Source organism: Phlebotomus papatasi, chromosome 1 (assembly GCF_024763615.1).
Source record: "Phlebotomus papatasi isolate M1 chromosome 1, Ppap_2.1, whole genome shotgun sequence".
Taxonomy (NCBI): Eukaryota; Metazoa; Arthropoda; class Insecta; order Diptera; family Psychodidae; genus Phlebotomus; species Phlebotomus papatasi.
In genome coordinates, this window is record NC_077222.1 from 34,757,386 (window position 1) to 34,777,150 (window position 19,765).

The 19,765-nt window shown below is 31.7% G+C and overlaps 2 protein-coding genes across 5 annotated transcripts in view; one reads left to right on the forward strand and one right to left on the reverse strand.

Annotated features, from left to right (window-relative positions):
* Nucleotides 1-19,765, reverse strand: part of LOC129798925 (flotillin-2) — a 217,030-nt gene that overhangs the window by 191,435 nt on the left and 5,830 nt on the right. The window lies entirely within an intron of this gene.
* LOC129798909 (glucose dehydrogenase [FAD, quinone]) lies at nucleotides 11,847-14,965 on the forward strand. The gene is made up of 3 exons (XM_055842400.1): nucleotides 11,847-12,392; nucleotides 12,758-13,009; nucleotides 13,339-14,965. Exons 1-3 carry the CDS (start codon nucleotides 12,158-12,160, stop codon nucleotides 14,862-14,864), a joined length of 2,013 nt encoding a protein of 670 aa, XP_055698375.1. The 5' UTR covers nucleotides 11,847-12,157; the 3' UTR covers nucleotides 14,865-14,965.

Consider the following 19,765-nt stretch of genomic DNA (forward strand, 5'->3'; position numbering starts at 1 on the left):
TCATGAAATATTTCTCTAAAAAAAAAACTACCATGATATTAATGAGGTAAGAAAAAGTGAGAAAATAGAGCCAAGGTATAAAATTTAATTATAAAATTAAGCCTCATGCTCAGTGTCTCAGTGAAGAAGAAGAAAAAAAAGAAGGTAAACTATAATTTTTATTCCATCAATATCATTCAATATGCTGAAAAAGTAATTAATAAAGTTTTATTTTTGCACATAACCAAAAACAAATATATTTCCGCTCACCCACGCCCCCAGGATGCACTTATTTTGACAACACTGACAATGACTTTAGATTTGTATATTTAAAAAATTTCCCAGACCAACAAATAATGCAAGTGTTTTGCAATAAAACGTGATTCATAATTTTCGTATGACTTTCCCAAACACAGAGACACATTCTTTTGTATAAAATATATATATATTTATTTCACTGCATTATTTATGGTGCAAACTTGAACTTGTCTTTTATGTATTACTAATTCATTTCCACAAGACATTTCATACATTGATTGCCAATTATGCATTAAGCAATGAATCAAAAGTTTGACAAATTCAAGCAATTGAAAAAGAAACAATACATTGCATTTATTGAAAATTTATAGTTTAATACGTATATATTCCATTTATTGAATTAAATCAAAAGATATTTTCTATACGATATGTTACCAAAAATTGGCGAACTGCCAAGATATTGATTTGGTATAACTCGATTTGGCGAAGGTAAACCATCGACCAAAGTTTACACAATCACTTCATTAACATAGGATTAAATATTTAAATTTTTAAACAGATCACCCAAGCCCTAAAAATTTTGACATAGTATTATACTCTAGAAAAAACTTTTTATTAACTTATGAACATTAATGCATAGACAAGTTTTTTTAACCCATTAACGCTGAAAATTATTAGCCGTACTCACTATGGCGCTGTTATCTTGTAATATCGTTATCTCGTTATCTCGTTATGTTCTCGTAATGTATTTTATAAAGGAAAAATTATAACAAGATAACAGATTACGGAGATTACGAGATAACAACGCCATAGTGAGTACGGCTATTCTAGTGAACAGATTACAAAAATAGAAAATATCTTTTGATTTTACGGAAAAGGTAATCGTTAGTTTTTATTTTCTTTTTACAATATTTAAAATGACATTTCGGGAAACTATATCCAACATCCCTATTGTCAGGCTTGTGAAAAGTCGATTTTTCCTAACGTAACTTTCAAACCAAAATCCAATAAAAGTCTTTTCAAAAAAAAAAAAATCCAATAATTTCTCATAAAGCTGAACTTAATTCAAAGCTTATTAATTAATTACAGTTGAATTAAAATATAATTTACAGAATAGAGTAAGATGGGGTAATTTGGAATCATGCTTATTTTGGAATTTTCAAATTTTCTCACTGTATCAGATAGCCAAAGAGGAAAAGAAAGTCACAAAGAAGTACAAGACTTTACATTCGAAAGTACTAGTTCGTTGTTTTATCCTTTTTCCATTTAGAACTGTTAGCAAATCTCAAACTTTCAAATTAACCAGGATTCCAAATTACCCCGTCTTACCCTATGGTCATTTATTTTATAAGAAAAATGATATTTCTTAAAATGGGTCTCAGTCAAAATCCCGAAAATCAAAATCCAGAAATGGCCAAAATCGCGAAAGCCAAGATCCCAAATGGTTCGAAATTGAGACGCACAGAGCAGAAGTGGTCTTCTTTGTATGCATTTCCTTATTAAAACAGCCCATTTCTGCTCTGAGCGTCTCAATTGTGAATAGACTAAATTCTGAATTAGCCAAAATCCCGAATGGGTCAAAACTCCGAAAAACTAATCATTAGAAGCCAAAATCTCGTTAGGGTCAAAATAATGAATGCCAAAATCCTGAATGTAAAAACCTCGAAAACCATGGATATTAGCCGTACTCACTATGGCGTTGTTATCTTGTAATCTGTAATCTGTAAAGGGCTGTTAAGACCATCATCGTGAGTGGCAAAATAGTCACTTTGACGTTTCGTAATCTTGTTAAGTTTTTTTGTTTACTTTACATTTTGGTGTTTGTCGTCACAATGAGTCGCAAGTACAATAAACAGCGTTTTATTAATTTCTTGGAGCAGGAGGCAAACTGCGATCTTTTGGATGTGAATGTTTAAGTAAGGCAGGTAAGAAATTGACTTCCTACGAAATTACAATTTTTACCCTATGAATTTTTTTTTTTGATGACCGACTCAAACCAAAACACTGCACAAATTCTGAGGTTATGTCATTTCTCATTCAATTTTAGCTTTTTCTGAAAGCCCCGAAAGCTTTCGGAAATGCATGAAGTTAGCTGCTAGTACTTAACAAAAAAAAATTTTACGAGATTACAAGATTACGCACCCCAGAGTCCATTATCTCGTTATGTTCTCGTAATGTATTTTATGAATGGAAAATTGTAACAAGATTACAGATTACGGAGATTACGAGATAACAACGCCATAGTGAGTACGGCTATTGTGTGTTACATAGGGCTAGATCCGGTTCTACCAACTGAACATTTTTATAATCAGAAATATGTTCTAAACGGATTCTGATCAAAAACCCGAAAAAGCCAAAATCCCTAACGTCAAAATCCCTAACGCCAAAATCCCAAAAATGCCATAATCTCGAATTCTTAAAATGTCATGGAACTCCTGTGTTTATTTTTGGAAATTTGAGTAAAGTAATTTATTATTAAGAAAATCTTTCATTAGAATTTGTATTTAAATTATAGAGCAATCTTTCTTTTCAACCTGTAACTGTGCCGAAGCTTATACGCAAAAACGGGTAAAAGATATTGACTTCTGATCTTTGGTGACACCTAATAAAAAAAACATTTCCAAGCAAGAAGCGAGTCCTTTTATCTAATCTAAACCACCAACCACCCACCAACTCCTCCAACGTGTTTTTTTTGTTTATCTCAAAATTAGCCCTAGTGATTTCACGAATTTTCAAGGAGAAGTTACATAATGATCATTTCATTCATAGAAACCTATAACACTATGCAACAAATTGACATTTTTTTTTGGCACGCGGATCTCACATGGTACGTTTGGTAGAGTCGAGTCCCCTGATCAAGAATCTGTTCTTGGTTTTTCTCCTATACGTCACAATTTTCTTTAATTAATTTTTTTTTGTTTTTGCTGTTTTGTCACATATTACCAATTATTCCTCCGGTTCTAGTGTACAGAACTTAACAAATGGGCATCCGTTGGAAAGGTAAGTAGTTGTGCTTCAACTTGAAAGTTATGTGATATTTTTGCAAAAAATCCTTGAGGGCGAAAAAATAAAATCAAACTAAAATTTCTCAAAAATGACCTAAGAAAGCAACTTTTGAAAAATTATATAAACTAAACTAAACTAAATATTAATGTACTCTCTTCAGCACACAATAGACTCCACTTAGGACTACATTTTTGCCATAGAAGACATCCTGCTCTGATACCTCTAAATGCCTTATTTTTTTATTTTTAATTATTTATAGTTTAGTTTTAGTTTATTTATAGTTTTATAAAGAATTATTAAAGGAAATTTGCATTATTTATTTATAAATATCGTTAGAGTTTGCCACAATCCAAATTTGCAATGAAGGAATCGCACCTCTATAAGCTAATCTAGGCTTATCACTGGCTTTCTACAACAATGCAGGGGAAGACTTTCAAGCTTTGAATACTTCTTATTTTCATTAGGTTCTTTTAATGAATCTGACCTAAGTTTTTCAGGAAATGTGTGACTTTTAATACTAGCTATTAAAATATATTGCTATTAGATCAAAATCATTAAAGAAATATGAAAAAAGTATGGAGTGTTCGAATCCAGAAGAGTGTTTGCGAAGCCTGAAAGCCTTTCCCTACTGATTACAAACATTTCAGGTGTTCTTGAAGCTTGTGAAAGAAAACATAATGTTATGTTACTTTTTGTCTCGAGTTTCCCTTGCATATTTATTTGTATCAATAATTTAATGATAAATATTATTTCGTTGCAAAATAATAAAAATGAAACATAAATAATGCTAACGAGAGAAAAAGTTCTATGGGTCATAATACCCCAATCGGAATGTAAGGGTTAATTCATTTAAAATTTTAATAAATTTATGGTAAATATTAAACATCATCCCCACTGTCTGGACTTATCATTCATTTCAAATAAGATGAATGGAGAGATTTCTTCACTATCAAATGCCAGACCTTCAAATTTCAATCTCTGATTCTCTTGAATTTGATGCCTAATTATAATTTTATATTTCACATAAAAATTCTCTAGGTCAATTTTCTAACACCACTCAAAAATTAATTATATGTAGACAGAAAAGTGTCATTTCTATCGTGTAACCAAAAGCAAAAGCCATCACATTCCATGTGTCTGACATTGTTCATAATGAATGGTAGGTATTCCAAATAAACTTTGTGGCAAAAGTTTAATGAACTACGTACAATTATGAAGCTGGAAGACGCCTTTGTCCTTTTCGAAAATTAATCTTTCGAAGAGAAATTGCTGGTGAGAACAAAAGTTTTTAGTCATCCGTGCAATGATCTCCGTTGTTGACACAAAGGTCAAGTTCAGCTGCTCAAAAGGAAGCGAAACCTGAATTACCAGACGAAAATTTGCTGTTTCACAAGAATTTGTCTGCAGACAAGAAATTTGTTGCTTTTCTCAGTACATTCGACAATACCAGTAATGGATAGAGAGAATTATTTTGACTCATTCAACGAAAAAATTTGCCATACTTTTTTTTGTTTAAATATAAACAACAATATACCAAGCTGTAATAAAACCAACTGCCCTACAAAAAAAAGTTAATTTGATGACGTGCTTAGTAAAAGACCACTTTAGTGCAAGGTTACAATCATGTTCAAAGGAATAATACAAAAATCGTTACATGAGACGCTATTGCATCAATCACCATGTTCACTATCTCAGCCATGCAATCGGAATTTACGAGCAAAATTTATGTTGCACGCGCTACAAGACAGAAATAAGAAAAAAATGCTATCAGGAAATTTAATGCATACATTTGAAAAATTACATAAGGAAAGTTTTATTGTGAATTATGATAAGTTTAATGTTTGCATTTTTGTGCAACTATATCTTGCAAATTTTCCGTAATATTTATTTATTTTTTATTGAAGGCAGAAATAAACTTCGCTAATCCAATTGTCAATTAATATGTAACTATTGAAATTTAAAAAAAATGATAAAAGGGTATTAATCTAAGCTTGACGGATATCTACAAATGCAAATTCATGGTATCCTAAAATTAACAGAAAGTTACTTGCTTTACTTTTTATAACTTGGAGTTTTCGTAATACGGACTTCACCCCTAAGGTGGTTAACTATAATTTTTATGATTTAAAAAAATACAAATATTTATCGTTTACCCAGTTTTATATAAATCAAACCTTGCATCCTTGAGATATATTTTTCGCTTTGCAAATAGTGCACATAATTTAAAAATTTTCTAACGAGTTTTAAAAAGCAAAAATGAAATGTATAGTAAATAATTAAATTTCATCATTAAATATTGGTCAGTAAAAAAATATCTCCATAGAAGAAGACCCAATTAAAAAAAAACTTAAGGGATCTAAAGAATCTAAAAAAAACTTTTCATTTTCCATTTGCCTCTTTCAATTCAATTTAATTTATAATACCCAGCACACAATAACTTTTGTTTGTAAACATGTTTCCAAAACTTACTATGAAAGAGAGTGAGATGCTAGATTTAGATCTCACTTACTCTCAATGAAATGTCAAAAACATGTTTACAAAATAAAAGTTATTGAACGCTGGGCATAAAAAAACAATAAACAGGATACAACCTTCTTACAAGTGTGTGCAAAGTATATTAAATTACTTTGTATTAATATAATGTTTACAATTTAAAAAAAAAAATATCAAAAATGAGATCTTAATAAAAGTTAATGGTGCTTTTCCAATGAAAAATGAACATGTTTTTTTTTAGCACTTTACTTTTCACAAGTGCTTCTACAATATCGATTTTTCTCTGAGTTGGTTCCTGTCACGACTATTTGGCGGTTTTAGAACGTGGCTAACACTGGGGAAAACAGTGACAGGAACCAATACAAAAAATCGATAATGCAAAAGCACTTGAGAACAGTAAAGTGCTAAAAAAAATGTTCATTTTTCATTGGAAAAGCGCCATAAGCTCAATTTGGAAATGTCTCTGGATTCCCCGTAGTGCCCTACGGGCTTCACAGCAAAGGGAGTTATATACAGAGATTCTCCTGACAAATAACGTCTTATAAAACGTGTCTTTTTCCGCCCAACCCCTGCCCCCTCATCAAGAGGGAAACCAGGTACTCTGGTTTTCATGATAATTTCACTACTTTTAAAATTCAAAATAGAGCTTGTTCGAATTTGACTTTTTACTGACCAAATTAAATTTTTTACCGCTCATTTATAAAACACTGATTTAAAAGTTGTCTAGGGGGACATTTCCATAGGCTACCAAGCCCTTGATCTACTCCATTTCATTGAAAGTCAAAGATTAAGCAGCTCTAGAAGGCGTAATTATCCACAAAATTGAATAATCTTAGAGTTTAGTACAGTTTCAATCTGTTATAAACCGATAAATATTTTAAATAAATACCTATTATTAAGAAATAAAAAAAAGACTTTTGGAAAACTTCGAGCTTGTAAGCATGGTTCTTTTCCATTTCATATGGCTAGATATTACGCTTTACTAAAAATTTAAATGTCACATATTCGAACACTCCTCAAAGTTAGGATGCTTTTCTACCCCTGTTTGGAGATTAAAAATTTTGGATTGAACTCAACAAGAGTCTCTTTGACGTAACTTTCAAACTTTGTTGCCAACAATTACTTCACAATTACCACAATAATAATACTATAGGAAACCATTCCCGATTGCCAAGCATTTTATCAACTATTGATGGTTTTATCATGTTAACTCCAATTAATCGCCATACCCTCATCCCTACCTTATTATTATTCAACACAATCATAGAACATCCAATGAGAGAATATTTTTTATCCACCACTTTAGCTATACATTACGTACAGACTCATTATGGAAATTACAATCAGTCAATGGGTTTTAATTTATGATACGTTTAAATAATGTGCATAAGGTGGAGAGGAAAAGTCCATAAAAATTGATACACAGTTGGTGTTTACCAATTTCTGAAATTAGTATTTTGGTCGGAGAGTGACTATTAATATAGGATAAAAATGATTTAATACTCGATGAAACAATAAATGTTCAATTTATTGCCTAGAGCAATTGCAGTACATAACGTACCGCATAAAAATATTACTATGTGAATCTATAGTAGAGAAACCTACAAATAAATCCACCTGTCCAAAGACTTGACACGCTATTTCAACTATGGAGATTACATGTAAAAAATGGCATAAATGTTTGATAACTTTCTTTATAGACGACCATTATATTCAGCAGGTACAAGTTTAGTCAATTTATTTTCATAAAAATAATGTGTCACTAACAGATAGGGGCTGTCCTCTAATGTTAAACTATAATTTTTCACTCTTCAAAAAAATTAACGAACTCTAAAATTAAGTAGGGGAAAGTGGGGCAATTTCAAACACTTTTAAGAGTTATTTGTTAAATAGTAATGAACTATACCCAGCCTAATAACATTTAGATAAATAATTTCTCATGAGTATTGTCATTGACTAATGAAAAATATTCTTGCAATTTAATATGCAATTTTCCGCATTTTTTTTTCACTTTTAGGCTATAATTCTTGCGAGCACCACATATAATTACTACCATAAGAGAGTGCAATATTACAGTTTGCAGTTTAAAAAGTTTGGAGTTGAGTTTGGAGTTTTGAGTTAAGTTTAAAGGAAAATGAAATAGAAATGTATTAGTGAAGTAAATTAAAATTTACAAGAGAATTCTGGTGTTTTTCCGGAACCTAGGTGGCCACCTTGCCATCTCTTCGGTTGTGAGTCGATTGAGGATGATTACGAGGGGTTAAAAGGTCATACCTTATCCTCAGAATTGTAAAAATATACATGACATTTCTAATGGAAAGTTTCCAGAACCCCTGGGACATCTACAGAAAAAGGACTTCGTAAATTGGGTTCTTAAGATTGACGAAAATGGGAGTCCTATTATACGAAATATCAGCTGTCCAAAATTACAAGCAATGTATTCCGAATTACATGCAATGTGTCCAAAGTCACAGTCAAATTAATGTCAATATTTTTTATTCATTTTGAAAATTAATAGGATTCATTTTAATAAAAACAAAGACGATAAACTACTTTACAAATATCTAAACAACACTCTTGAAAAAAGTAATAAAAAAACTTGAATTTGTAATGAAAATATCATACTTCAAACTTTTGACATTGATGCTTGTCCTAAATTACAAGCACTCCCCCTATTTCCCTCATTTTTAGCCACTTTATTAAAGTATCATTATTTTCATAAAATTATCCTATTTTGGTATTGAGTCATAGATGACGCTTTTAGATATGATTCTATGTGGTAACCGGTTAACTCAGAAATAAGCAATACAGACATTTTTTTTCATTCATATATTTTTTCCAAAGTTTGTTTTTTCGCTTTTTTAAATATATTTCTAAAACGACTAAGTTGTTCGTAAATTTCACAAAATTACGATTTACAAATTTAATTTTCTATAGTTAGCTAGACATATCGCCATTTTAAGAGAATACTTATGATTGCCTTTGAAATTTTTAAGACAAACACTTCAAATTAGAATCACTGGAGCATGATTATCTATCTATTTTGATCAAGATTGCATTCATTAGAAAGGTATAAAAATGCCTCAGTAATTGGAATTAGTTCGATTCGATAATGAATCATTTACACAATTTTTATAGGTGAATTAATATCATCGATTTTTCAGGCAGATAGTGAAGAGCGGAGATGTTTGAGACACTTTAAAATTTTTCCATGTTTTAGAAATAAAACCCGTTAGTCAGGCTAAATTATCGGTCATTCATTCAAGCCTCTTGTTTTCTTGTTTAATTAAGAATATTTTGTTTTATTTTAAAATATTATAATATTTCGGAAATTCTTCAACACCATATCCCAAATATTATGACTCTGCACAACACATATGTTTTATTGTTTAACCATTAGGTTATAAAAGATCGATAAACTAAAAAAAAAATCAGTCAAGAACTGTTTTGGATTTTTCGAATAGTATTTTGGATCATATTATTGCCCAACGCAAAATAAGTTTTGTTTAGTAAACATGGGCCTCAATTCTGAGACCAAGATCAAGATTTCATATTCTGACGCGAAACATTAATGGAACTTAAAATGTCTTAGCAAAGAACCGAGATTTCAAGATTTTCCACACTCAACGACACGTTACTTCTGACAAATATCTTCATTTCTTTGCCGAATTTATTGAAATTTCACCGTATAAATTAGAAAAATTAATTTTATGTTGTATTTTGATCTTGATTTTTTGATTTCAGAATACCAAAATCTTGAAATTTTCTTGATCTTGATCTTGATCTTGGTCTCAGAATTGAGGCCATATTTTTGAAATTTCAATCAGAGTTAGTGAGATCTAGATCTAGTCATCTCGCTCATTCTCATGGAAAATTTTGAAAATATGTTTACAAACAAAAATTTTTGTGCATTGGGCATAACTATAATCCTATAGAGAAAAAGTATTAAATAAGCATGATTCAGAGCTAAATTTTAAAACATATTGCGGAATTTTAAATATAGAGTAGGGTAGAGCCAGCCCTTTTGGCCATGTAAGCACTTTTGGCCACCTAAAGTAAAATCACATTGTAAGGCAATTATGAGTTTATTTAGAACAGGAAAATGGGTCTCATTTCATGAACTCTAATCTAACGAATTAGAAAACCATATTTGATTTTGTATATCGACTTGATTAATTCTAAGTTATTGAAAGAAATTCTCGACAAGGTAAACAATCACTAAAAAAACATGGGATTCTTAAGAAACTTGTTAATGTTAAGATAAATTGTTTTGCATTATTTAAAATTTTTGATGAAATTATTTGATGTTATTCAATGAAAGTCCATTTCTTAATTAACTAAATTTTATTGTGATATCATCCCTAATAAGATTTTCTAACAAATTAAATGAAAATCGAATGTGGCTAAAAGAGCTTACTTTTTTCGGCTGTGTAAATATTTTTGGCCATTCATTTTCCCATACATTTTACACGTGGCGCACCTCGCGGATTTCAGTAAAAACAATCGTGACTTTTGACTGATTTTTACATCAAACAGAAAATGTGCAAAAAATCGTTTAAAATACTCTAATAATCACATAAAATTGGTGTTAAATAAGAATAGGACTTGTGCTGTGTATTTGTGAAAGTTTTTGAAAGCTATTTCTTCTGTTATTTTATTAAAATTCTATTGGAAACAAGTGGCCAAAAGTGCTTACAAAGTGGCCAAAAGTACTGAAACATGCATAGTTGCATAAAATGCATTTTTGACTAAAATATCCAAAAAATTTTGGGAATTCTCATGGATTATTAGGAAGGAACGGCTTTAAGGTATCTTTGTACAAAATTTCATTTTATTTTAATAAAGATTATAAAAATTACAAGCACATGAAACCTAAAAGTGGCCAAAAGTACTTACTCCACCCTATTCAACGAAGTCTTTTACACTTCGTTGCCCTTTTATTCATAACATTTTAACTCATTACAAAATTAGCTGCATAGTCGCTTTTTCTCTTTTGTCAAATTACTTTCATATCAACTTAAAAAAATATATTATAGAAGTTAAAACCTGCGATAGCATTTAGTGGATAGATCTGTTCAAAAGATAAACAAGTTCTCCATTTACTTATTCATTTTTCTTAACTTTTGGAACAGTTATTGCAATGGTAAAGGTATAACAACTTTTAATTTGAGTGAAGGTGAAATCGAAATAATGTATTTTTTTTTATAAATCCAATGCAAATGTATACTTTAATAACAAATTTATTAGCAAAATTAATATTGCATCACAACTTTCTCAAAAAAAAGAGTAACTTCTTTAAACTCTTCATTTTATACAAAGAGCACGCAGTTCAGTTAAACCTTTTAGATATCTCGGTATAATCAATTCTTAAACACTTTTTTTGCAAACACGCGGTAGAAAGTTCTTGATACACCAGCTAATACTAGTCAGTGGAATTTGTTATGAACTAACGGATTTCTGAGATGTTCTCCTTTTCGCTGCTGACAGAACTATAGTTCTGATCCATTAATTTTCAAGTATAGAAATTATTTTATAATCATTATAAAATTGGCAAAACGATAGTTCAAAACACAATTCCATCGGGAATATGTATCGAAAAGGTCACTTCTCTCTACCTCCTTGAACACTTCCTCCAAGAATTATTCTTTAATTACAGGAAATACAAATAAATCTCTGGTAAATTAATAAAAAGACTTTTTATTAGGTCAAATAATTAATTTTCACAAATTAATCATATAACTCCCTCTATCTATTAATCTTGATTATTCCACACGTTGGTTAAATAAAATTATGAATTGTATTTTACTTATGAAACAATTGTGAAAACCAAACAGGTCAACTACAAGTGATTTTTAGCACTGCAAGTCTTTCTGAATTTTCCTCCTGAACCACCTTACATTTCCACCACCTGAGCCACATACGTCTTTCTTTCTCTTTCTTCTTGTTTAACTTTTGTTTTATATTTTTGAGAACAACACTGAGCCATTCTTGGTGTGTAAGTTTGCTGAGGAAGCTAAGTTTATTGCCTTGCCATTTCCACTAGTCTTTTTGTTAATAAAAAAAAATATAATATGTTGCCAGCTTAAGGAATTGCGAGCTCTTCCACAGAATACCCAACGGGACTTTGGTCATTTCTTCGTGAGACACAACCAAAGTCAGACCCAAGTTCTTCAGCTAACTCCACTTAGCACCTGAAATCACCAATCACTCCCCATTCCAAGTTACACTGCCACCACCATTGAATTTATATCGTTATATACCTTCGATACGGTTAATTTCTGGTGGCCCAGATTGCATGTTTTGTCGCTCAAAATTCACCCACCGAGGCGGATGAACGTGAGTACGAGGTGTGCGTGATTCAGTGATTTCTTGCATTTCATCTCTTTGTATCATTCGTGCTTAGTACATTTAACTTCCGACAATGTGGCTAATATTTCGTGATATCAGAAATATTTGGATTCAATTGTTTTGTCTGCAAGTGTTTTTGGTGAAATGTGGTGTATCAATTCACTTTTTTAATCCCTATAAACCACCTGCCTATACACCAACTACCTATGGATTCACCCTGGATAATTCCATCAATCACTACACAAATCTCATGCAGAACATCTCTCAATATGCCGGAGTTATCTCTGACTACCCCCACACACTCTACGGTAAGATGAAATTTCTTTAAAAAAAAAAGTGATATAGGGGAAAGTACTCTCCCTTCGAACGTTCATGCCTTCGAATAAGGTGAATTTTCTTTTAGTTTTCCTAGCTGACTTACACATTTCTATTAAATATTAGCCGGCTTATCATCAATTGTTGATAATTCCGTTATAATTTAGTGTACATCTCTTACCAAAAACAAAAGAAATTCACATTATTCGAAGACATGAACGTTCGAAAGGAGAGTACTTTCCCCTACCAAATTTTTCTTTTTAATCTTCACACGATTAATTCACTTTCCAAAGTGACCATTGCATTGGTGTTATTACGGAATATGTAACATAAAAGTGCCCAAAATATTTATCTCCAGGGTCACCCTCACTACCCACATCGATACCTTTAACAACCGTCAAAGAATACGATTTCATAATTGTGGGCTCAGGACCGGCTGGATGTGTTTTGGCTAATCGTCTATCTGAAAATCCCAATTGGAAAATCCTCCTACTCGAAGCTGGTGGTCTAGAAACCATTGCTCACGATGTACCCTTAATAACGGCCTATCTACAGTCTACAGCTTCCAATTGGGGATATACAACTGAACCTGAACCGGGAGTTTGTTGGGGTGAGGCAATTACTATCTTTTCACTTTCTTTTTAAATCTCTTACAATCTCTTACCGTACAAAGACTTCGACTGTTTTATTGATCGACGTTAAAAAATATTTCTTTCTAAGAACGATTAATAAAATCAACAATTTTTTTTTAAATTCTTTTATTCTAATTTCAATAAAGCCATGACAATTGTAATTAAACTTATATCCGATAATCGTAAAAAAAGTGATTTTCTAATAAAAATAAACAATAAAATTCTTAGAAAATTGAAGAGAATCACTCAACCATTTAATTGGACCCAATTAGTCAATTAATTTTATTGGAAATTTTTTATTCCTCAGGAATGAATGATCAACGATGTGCATTTCCTCGTGGAAAAGTTCTTGGTGGAACAAGTTCAATTAACTACATGATCTACAACCGCGGGAACCGTCGTGATTTCGATAGATGGGCACAGGAAGGTAATTACGGATGGTCATATGCTGATGTCTTGCCATATTTTAAGAAATCTGAACGATCGATGCTCAAAGGATTGGAAAATTCACCCTATCACAATCGACGTGGAAATCTCAATGTTGAATATGTGCCATACCGAACCCCATCAGTTAGGGCTTTCATTAAGGGTGCACGTCAATTAGGATACAGAAAAGTCGATTACAACGGAGAAAGTCAAGTAGGAACATCATTTGTCCAAGCAAATACATTTCGTGGTGTTCGTCATAGTGCTGCAAGTGCTTTTCTCAGACCCATAATGAAAACCCGAACGAATCTCAAGATCCTCATTCAAACTAGAGTCACAAAGATTCTAATTGATCCTGAAACAAAAGTTGCATATGGAGTAGAGTATGTGAGGAATAAAAAGACAAGGCAAGCTTTTGCAACCAGAGAAGTTATTGTATCAGCCGGAACTTTCAATTCACCCCAACTTCTAATGCTATCGGGTGTTGGACCTGAAGATCATTTGAGAGAACTTGACATACCCGTGCTGGAAAATCTACCAGTTGGTAAAACCATGTACGATCATATGAGTCATGCTGGCCTGGTCTTCCTGGTCAACACAACAGGATACACCGTATACACAAACCGAATCAATCTATTCCATATCAAACAATATCTTGTTGGTAGGGGACCCTTTACAATGATCGGCGGAGTTGAAGCCCTAACCTTCTATAAATCACCAAACAGTAGGGATCCACCAGATTGGCCAGATGCTGAGATTATCACACTTGGGGGAAGCTTAGCTTCAGACGAAGGTACAGGAGTTGCAAGGGGAATGAACATTCGAAAGGATATTTACGATGCTGTCTTCAAACCCCTTGAAACCCTACCTACGGATCACTGGTCAGCATTTATCATGCAGTTTCGCCCTAAATCCTATGGACAAATTAGATTACAAGATAAAAATCCCTTTCATTGGCCTAAATTCTATCCCAACTACTTCCAACATGAAGAAGATCTCGAAATTCTTTTAGAAGCCACCAAGGAAACAATAAGAATAGCCCAAACACCTGCCATGAGGGCAATCGGGACGAGAATATGGGATGCACCATTGCCAAATTGTGCTCATCTACATTTTGGCACCGATAACTACTGGAGATGTTCAATTAGGACTTTATCTGCCACCCTTCATCATCAGGTCAGTACTTGCCGAATGGGACCATCATGGGATAGATCCACAGTTGTTGATCCTGAATTGCGAGTTCATGGAATCAGAAGACTCCGTGTTGCTGACAATAGTATAATACCTCATCCAATTACCGGTCATACAAATGCTGTTTCATTTATGATTGGTGAAAAATGTGCCGATATGATAAAGGCTGATTGGGCAAATGGAAAGATGCAGAAGACTAGAATCACATTTACATAGCAAAGAAAAAAAAGAACTCGTATTAGAAATTCCCGATATAATTTGTAGATTAAGAAAATAAATGCTGTAATTTATCACTTTAACCTCGTAAAGCGAGAAACGTGCTGAACTTCTATCTCTATGGATTTATTCACCACATTTAAAAACATCGGACCTAACCCCCTGTCCCTTCTTCAAGGTAATCTCCCTCCCTATTTTGCAAAATGTGGCTCCATCACTATCACTTTCCTACACGAAGCATGTGTATTAAGTATACACCATCAAGTGAAATTATTCTTCAAATAAAAAAAGGGGTGCATATTAATTATGTTGGTTTACGGTCATGATTGTACTTTCAATCCAATTCGTCCAAAACCGACATAACCAGGAAGTTTTTCATTCATATTGTTGCCTCACCCTATCCATTCGATTTTCCAACTCATTGCGATACAAGTACTGTGTACATATATCCATAAGAAAAAAATAGCCTTTATCATCCATTCAGCCCTATTGGCAAAGGGTTTCCTCTCCTTGGCCTTTTTTTCCCGGAAATGGAACACCTTCGACAATTCTCACCCTATTCATGTCCATCTCATACAAATTATCGATTTATCGCAGCATGATTTTCGTATATATGTGGCCGAAAATGGAAGACCATCCTCCCACTCAAATAAAAATGCTAAAAGCTTTTTCCTAAATTAAACAGCAATACTCATAGACATTTTCTCTCCATCACCCATCTTTCATATGGGTCAGTGCCCTTCTTTTATCGTTGGCAACATGACCCGATTTAGCTATTGTTTCATTTACTAATCCACCCCGTGATATACCCCATAATGTTTTAATGCTAAAATGTTTGCCCTAGACACAAAGCATAATACATTTTTAATAGAATACACAAATATATTTGTAACATATAGTGTCATGAATTTGCATTTACATAATTTGTCTCCGAATCTATTAAAGCTAATGATACAAATTTGTGTTATAGTTAGTGAATATATTTTAAAAGCAAATGATGTGTAAAATTATCTTTTTGATAGCATAATTATATACTAAGCGATTAAACTTAAGTACGTCATGACTCATAACTTGTGCGAAGGTTAATGATACTTCAAAATTATAAGGGTCAAGTTCAATAGAAAACATTAATGGTATTTATTGGGGGTATATTTTTCCCAGTATTATTATGGATAACAAAAACAAAACAAAAGCTTATTGAAGTGATATAGTTATTTTAGAAAATTTTATAAAAAGTTACATGACATTGCCATCCTGAAATTTATTTAATAAAACGGAAATATTAATATTGAACTTAACAATGCTCATAAAAGTGAACTTTATTATATTTGTCCGGTGTACAGGATACGCTGTCAATAAAATAGTTTTTTGTAGGTATAAGAGTTTTAATCGTGTACTACAGTTTTGCTAGAGGTCGCAGTGTTTCAATCATCTAAAATACTTTAAATAATATAATGCCTTCGATACACCTTTTAGTTCGGTATAATTTTATGAAATCAAAATTCGCGTCTGTTTCCTTTACAAGAGGTTTGCATATGTCTACCCAATTTCGATCTCAGAATTGGACTGAACTAAATTTAATTTGGTGTGATTTTCAAAGAAGAAGAGTGCAAAAAGGTAAGACAGACGTATGAAAATCTTTTAAGAATTTTAATTTTATGTTTTTTTTTTCTAAAAGGTTTGCTGGAACCATAAGAATTTAAAATCCAATATCTATTGTAATTTGTAACATTGCAAATTCTTTTAAAACTTTTGAAATGATTTTTGGAACTTTGGGTATCCTAAGAAAAATGTTACGATAAGTTAAAAAAATGAAAATTCGATATCTTTCAAAGATTTTTTCTTATAAATTTTGAAATTCTGGACAATGTTGAATTCCGGGCAAACTAATTAAAACTTGATAAAAAATACTATTAAAATATTCTTAAAGTTACTATACCGAGTTTAAAAATTTCTTAAACATTTATCCCGTCCGAAAATCGTTCTTCAGAAACTCTCCAATATAGGCCTAAATTTTAGTTAAAAAGTTGCAGCAAGTTCACCAAATTTCGGCATAGTTGCATGTCCGCACCAAAGTCTTAAGTTTGAAATTAAATATTTTTAAAGACAAACTGAATTTTTTGTTACTTCTTTTTGCGGGGTATTTCTTGAAACCTTGTAGGTAGTTTATCGCCTTTGTTTTCTCTAAAATTATTCTTAATACATTTTAAAATGAATAAATATATAGACAGAGCTTTGGGTAATATTTTGGCCACTTTGATTGTCATGACTACTTGCCCTTCCGGAATTCTTCTAAAGCTTTTTTCACATAATCTCGTTCGTTATAGCAACATTTATGTTTTTTGCATTGTATAATCTTTAGAGTATATGCAAAAACTTAAAATTCTTAGAAATTTGAGGAGCAAAAGAATTGGCCGAAATTGTAAGCTGGTCGAAATTTAATACAGTTCCCCCAAAATCGCTTACCGGTGAGCCATGTCTTCAAATTTAAAAACAGATATAAGTTACGGAGGATCAAGTCAGATGAATATGATGGCTGAGGGACCATAGTTCAAGTCCAATTTAGTGCAATTTTGCTTGAAAAACACAAATACGTTTTTAATCTCTCATAAACAAAAACAAGGACAAAACATTTCTATTTTTTAATTGTTTAAATAGATAGATAAATTATCAAAGAATTAAACCTTCAATTATTTTTTGAATTATCAGTTATCAAGATTCTATTGAAATTCAGATACATATCTGATAGGTGTAATACTCTTTTTCTTTTTATTTTATTTCAACGTTAAGGTATATTTATTATTTACTATAGGTGTATGTATTACATTTAGAATTCATTTTGTGAATGTCATCCCCGATTTGATGAAAAGATATCAGTCAGCAACGCTTAGTGTTTCGATTGCAAAAATTAACAGTTCTTTAAAATTTTTTCGAGTAATTTAACTTATTGAACATTGCAATGGATACAATATTGATAACTCAATTTTTTCTTTAGAACTCTTTTTAATATTCACGTATATTTAAGAGTTTTTTTGTCAGTCACAATCGTTTATTTTAATATGCATTCAATTCTGCGTTTAAATTTCAAAATTTGATGTAATCAGTTAAGTACATTTAAATTGAATTTTTAATGTCCATAAAATTGATTGTTAATTAATAATTGGAAAAATTAATTTTTATACACTTTTAACAGCCCTTTTGCTAATAAAACTTTTGAATGACATGCGTTCCCTTAATTTTAGTAGGAAAGTCATAATTAGCATTAAAGATTTTGAACATAAGATAGGGGAAAGGCTCATAATTTTATCCAGTTTCTTATTTTGGACACTTTGAGGATAAAATTGGACACTAAAAATAAATTGATTAAAATGATGGATTTTTATTCCAATATTTGATGAATAATGAATTCTACCTAAATATTTATTCTTTTTGGAAGATTTTAACACTAAATACGTTAAATTTTGAATATGATTTGAGTTAAAATTGCTTTGTTGAAAATTCAGTGTGAGCAATTGCTTACGAGAAATATGACAGAACTTCGTATTTACTTCAGTCTTATTTAGCTGTGATGAAGTACTAACAATGTTTCTTCGCTTTTTTGAGTGATATTATTGAATATTCATTGAAAATTGTGTTGATTCACGTTAGTGGTGATTTGTACATTTGACCTGAAGTGACATTTGCCTTGTGAATTAGATTTTTCGTGTGAAAAATGGGAAATTTTCTAAGACATTCACCAGTGTGGTGATAGTCCTTATTTTGGACAGGTGTCTTTCTTACGAAATTTCGTGAAGTTTTAGCTTTTGTGATGACTAGGTTGGACAAATGCCTGAAGAAAACAAAGGAGCATCATCTCTATGAAAGAGATATAGCGAGAAATGCTTTGAAAGGCTCCCGGAAAGGCCAGGGAATGAGCGAATCCGCACGTACTTGGAGTACCGAAGTCAACTCACTTTAATGAATGATATGGAAAGTTTCCGGACTTCTTGTGACATTCTACGTTTCCCTTACATGAACAGGAAGAGGACTTGGTAAGATTGGTTCATCAAATGAAGAACAATGGGCATCCTGTTGAGGCAGATTAGCTGTCCAAATTTACAGCCAAGTTGTCCAAATTAATAACTAAGTTGTCCAAAATAAGAGTCAAATTCACCTCTACATATCAATTCATTTTTAAGCGTATTAAAACTAATTTTAGTAAAAATAAGACGATAAATAGCTTGCCAAGTTTCTAAACAACCCTTCGGAAAAGAGAGTAACAAAAAAAGTCAGTTAGTATCGAAAATATCGCACTTCAAACTTGAAACATCGATGCTTATAAGCAGACTGGGCAAAATTATAAGCCCTTACCCTATACTAAAATATAACTTTTAAACTTTTTAAATTCCATTGTAATTTATGCTTCAAGGATAGAAAAAACTGCTTATTATTAAAATCTGTTCCTTCACTTGGGAATTAATTTCCAAAACGTTCTTTTCATTATTTGCCGAAATTTATGGCATTTCTTAAGGTGGATGATTCTACAATAAAAATGCACGTGAGAATTTTACGGAATTGATGATTTGACTTGACGTGAAAGATTATTTTTTTGTCTGAGAGAACCTGCTTGAGAACTGTTTTGTACTTTGCGTGATAGTTTATTGCTCATCAATTTGTGATTCTGTTAATTGTCCAAAGAAAAAGAGAATATTGTTGATGTTCTGTCTTGTGTGAAGAAACAGTCTTTTTTGGCAATTTCCATCAAGTTCAAAAGAAAGGCTTGCGAATTGGAAGTTCGTTAAATAAATTTTGCTAATTGGTATCATATTTAGCAAACTTTTGTCTTAAGACAAAGTTTGTCTTATGCAAATACACATATGTAGCATATAATTTGCCTTTAGAGTTCTTCAGAATTCAGACAT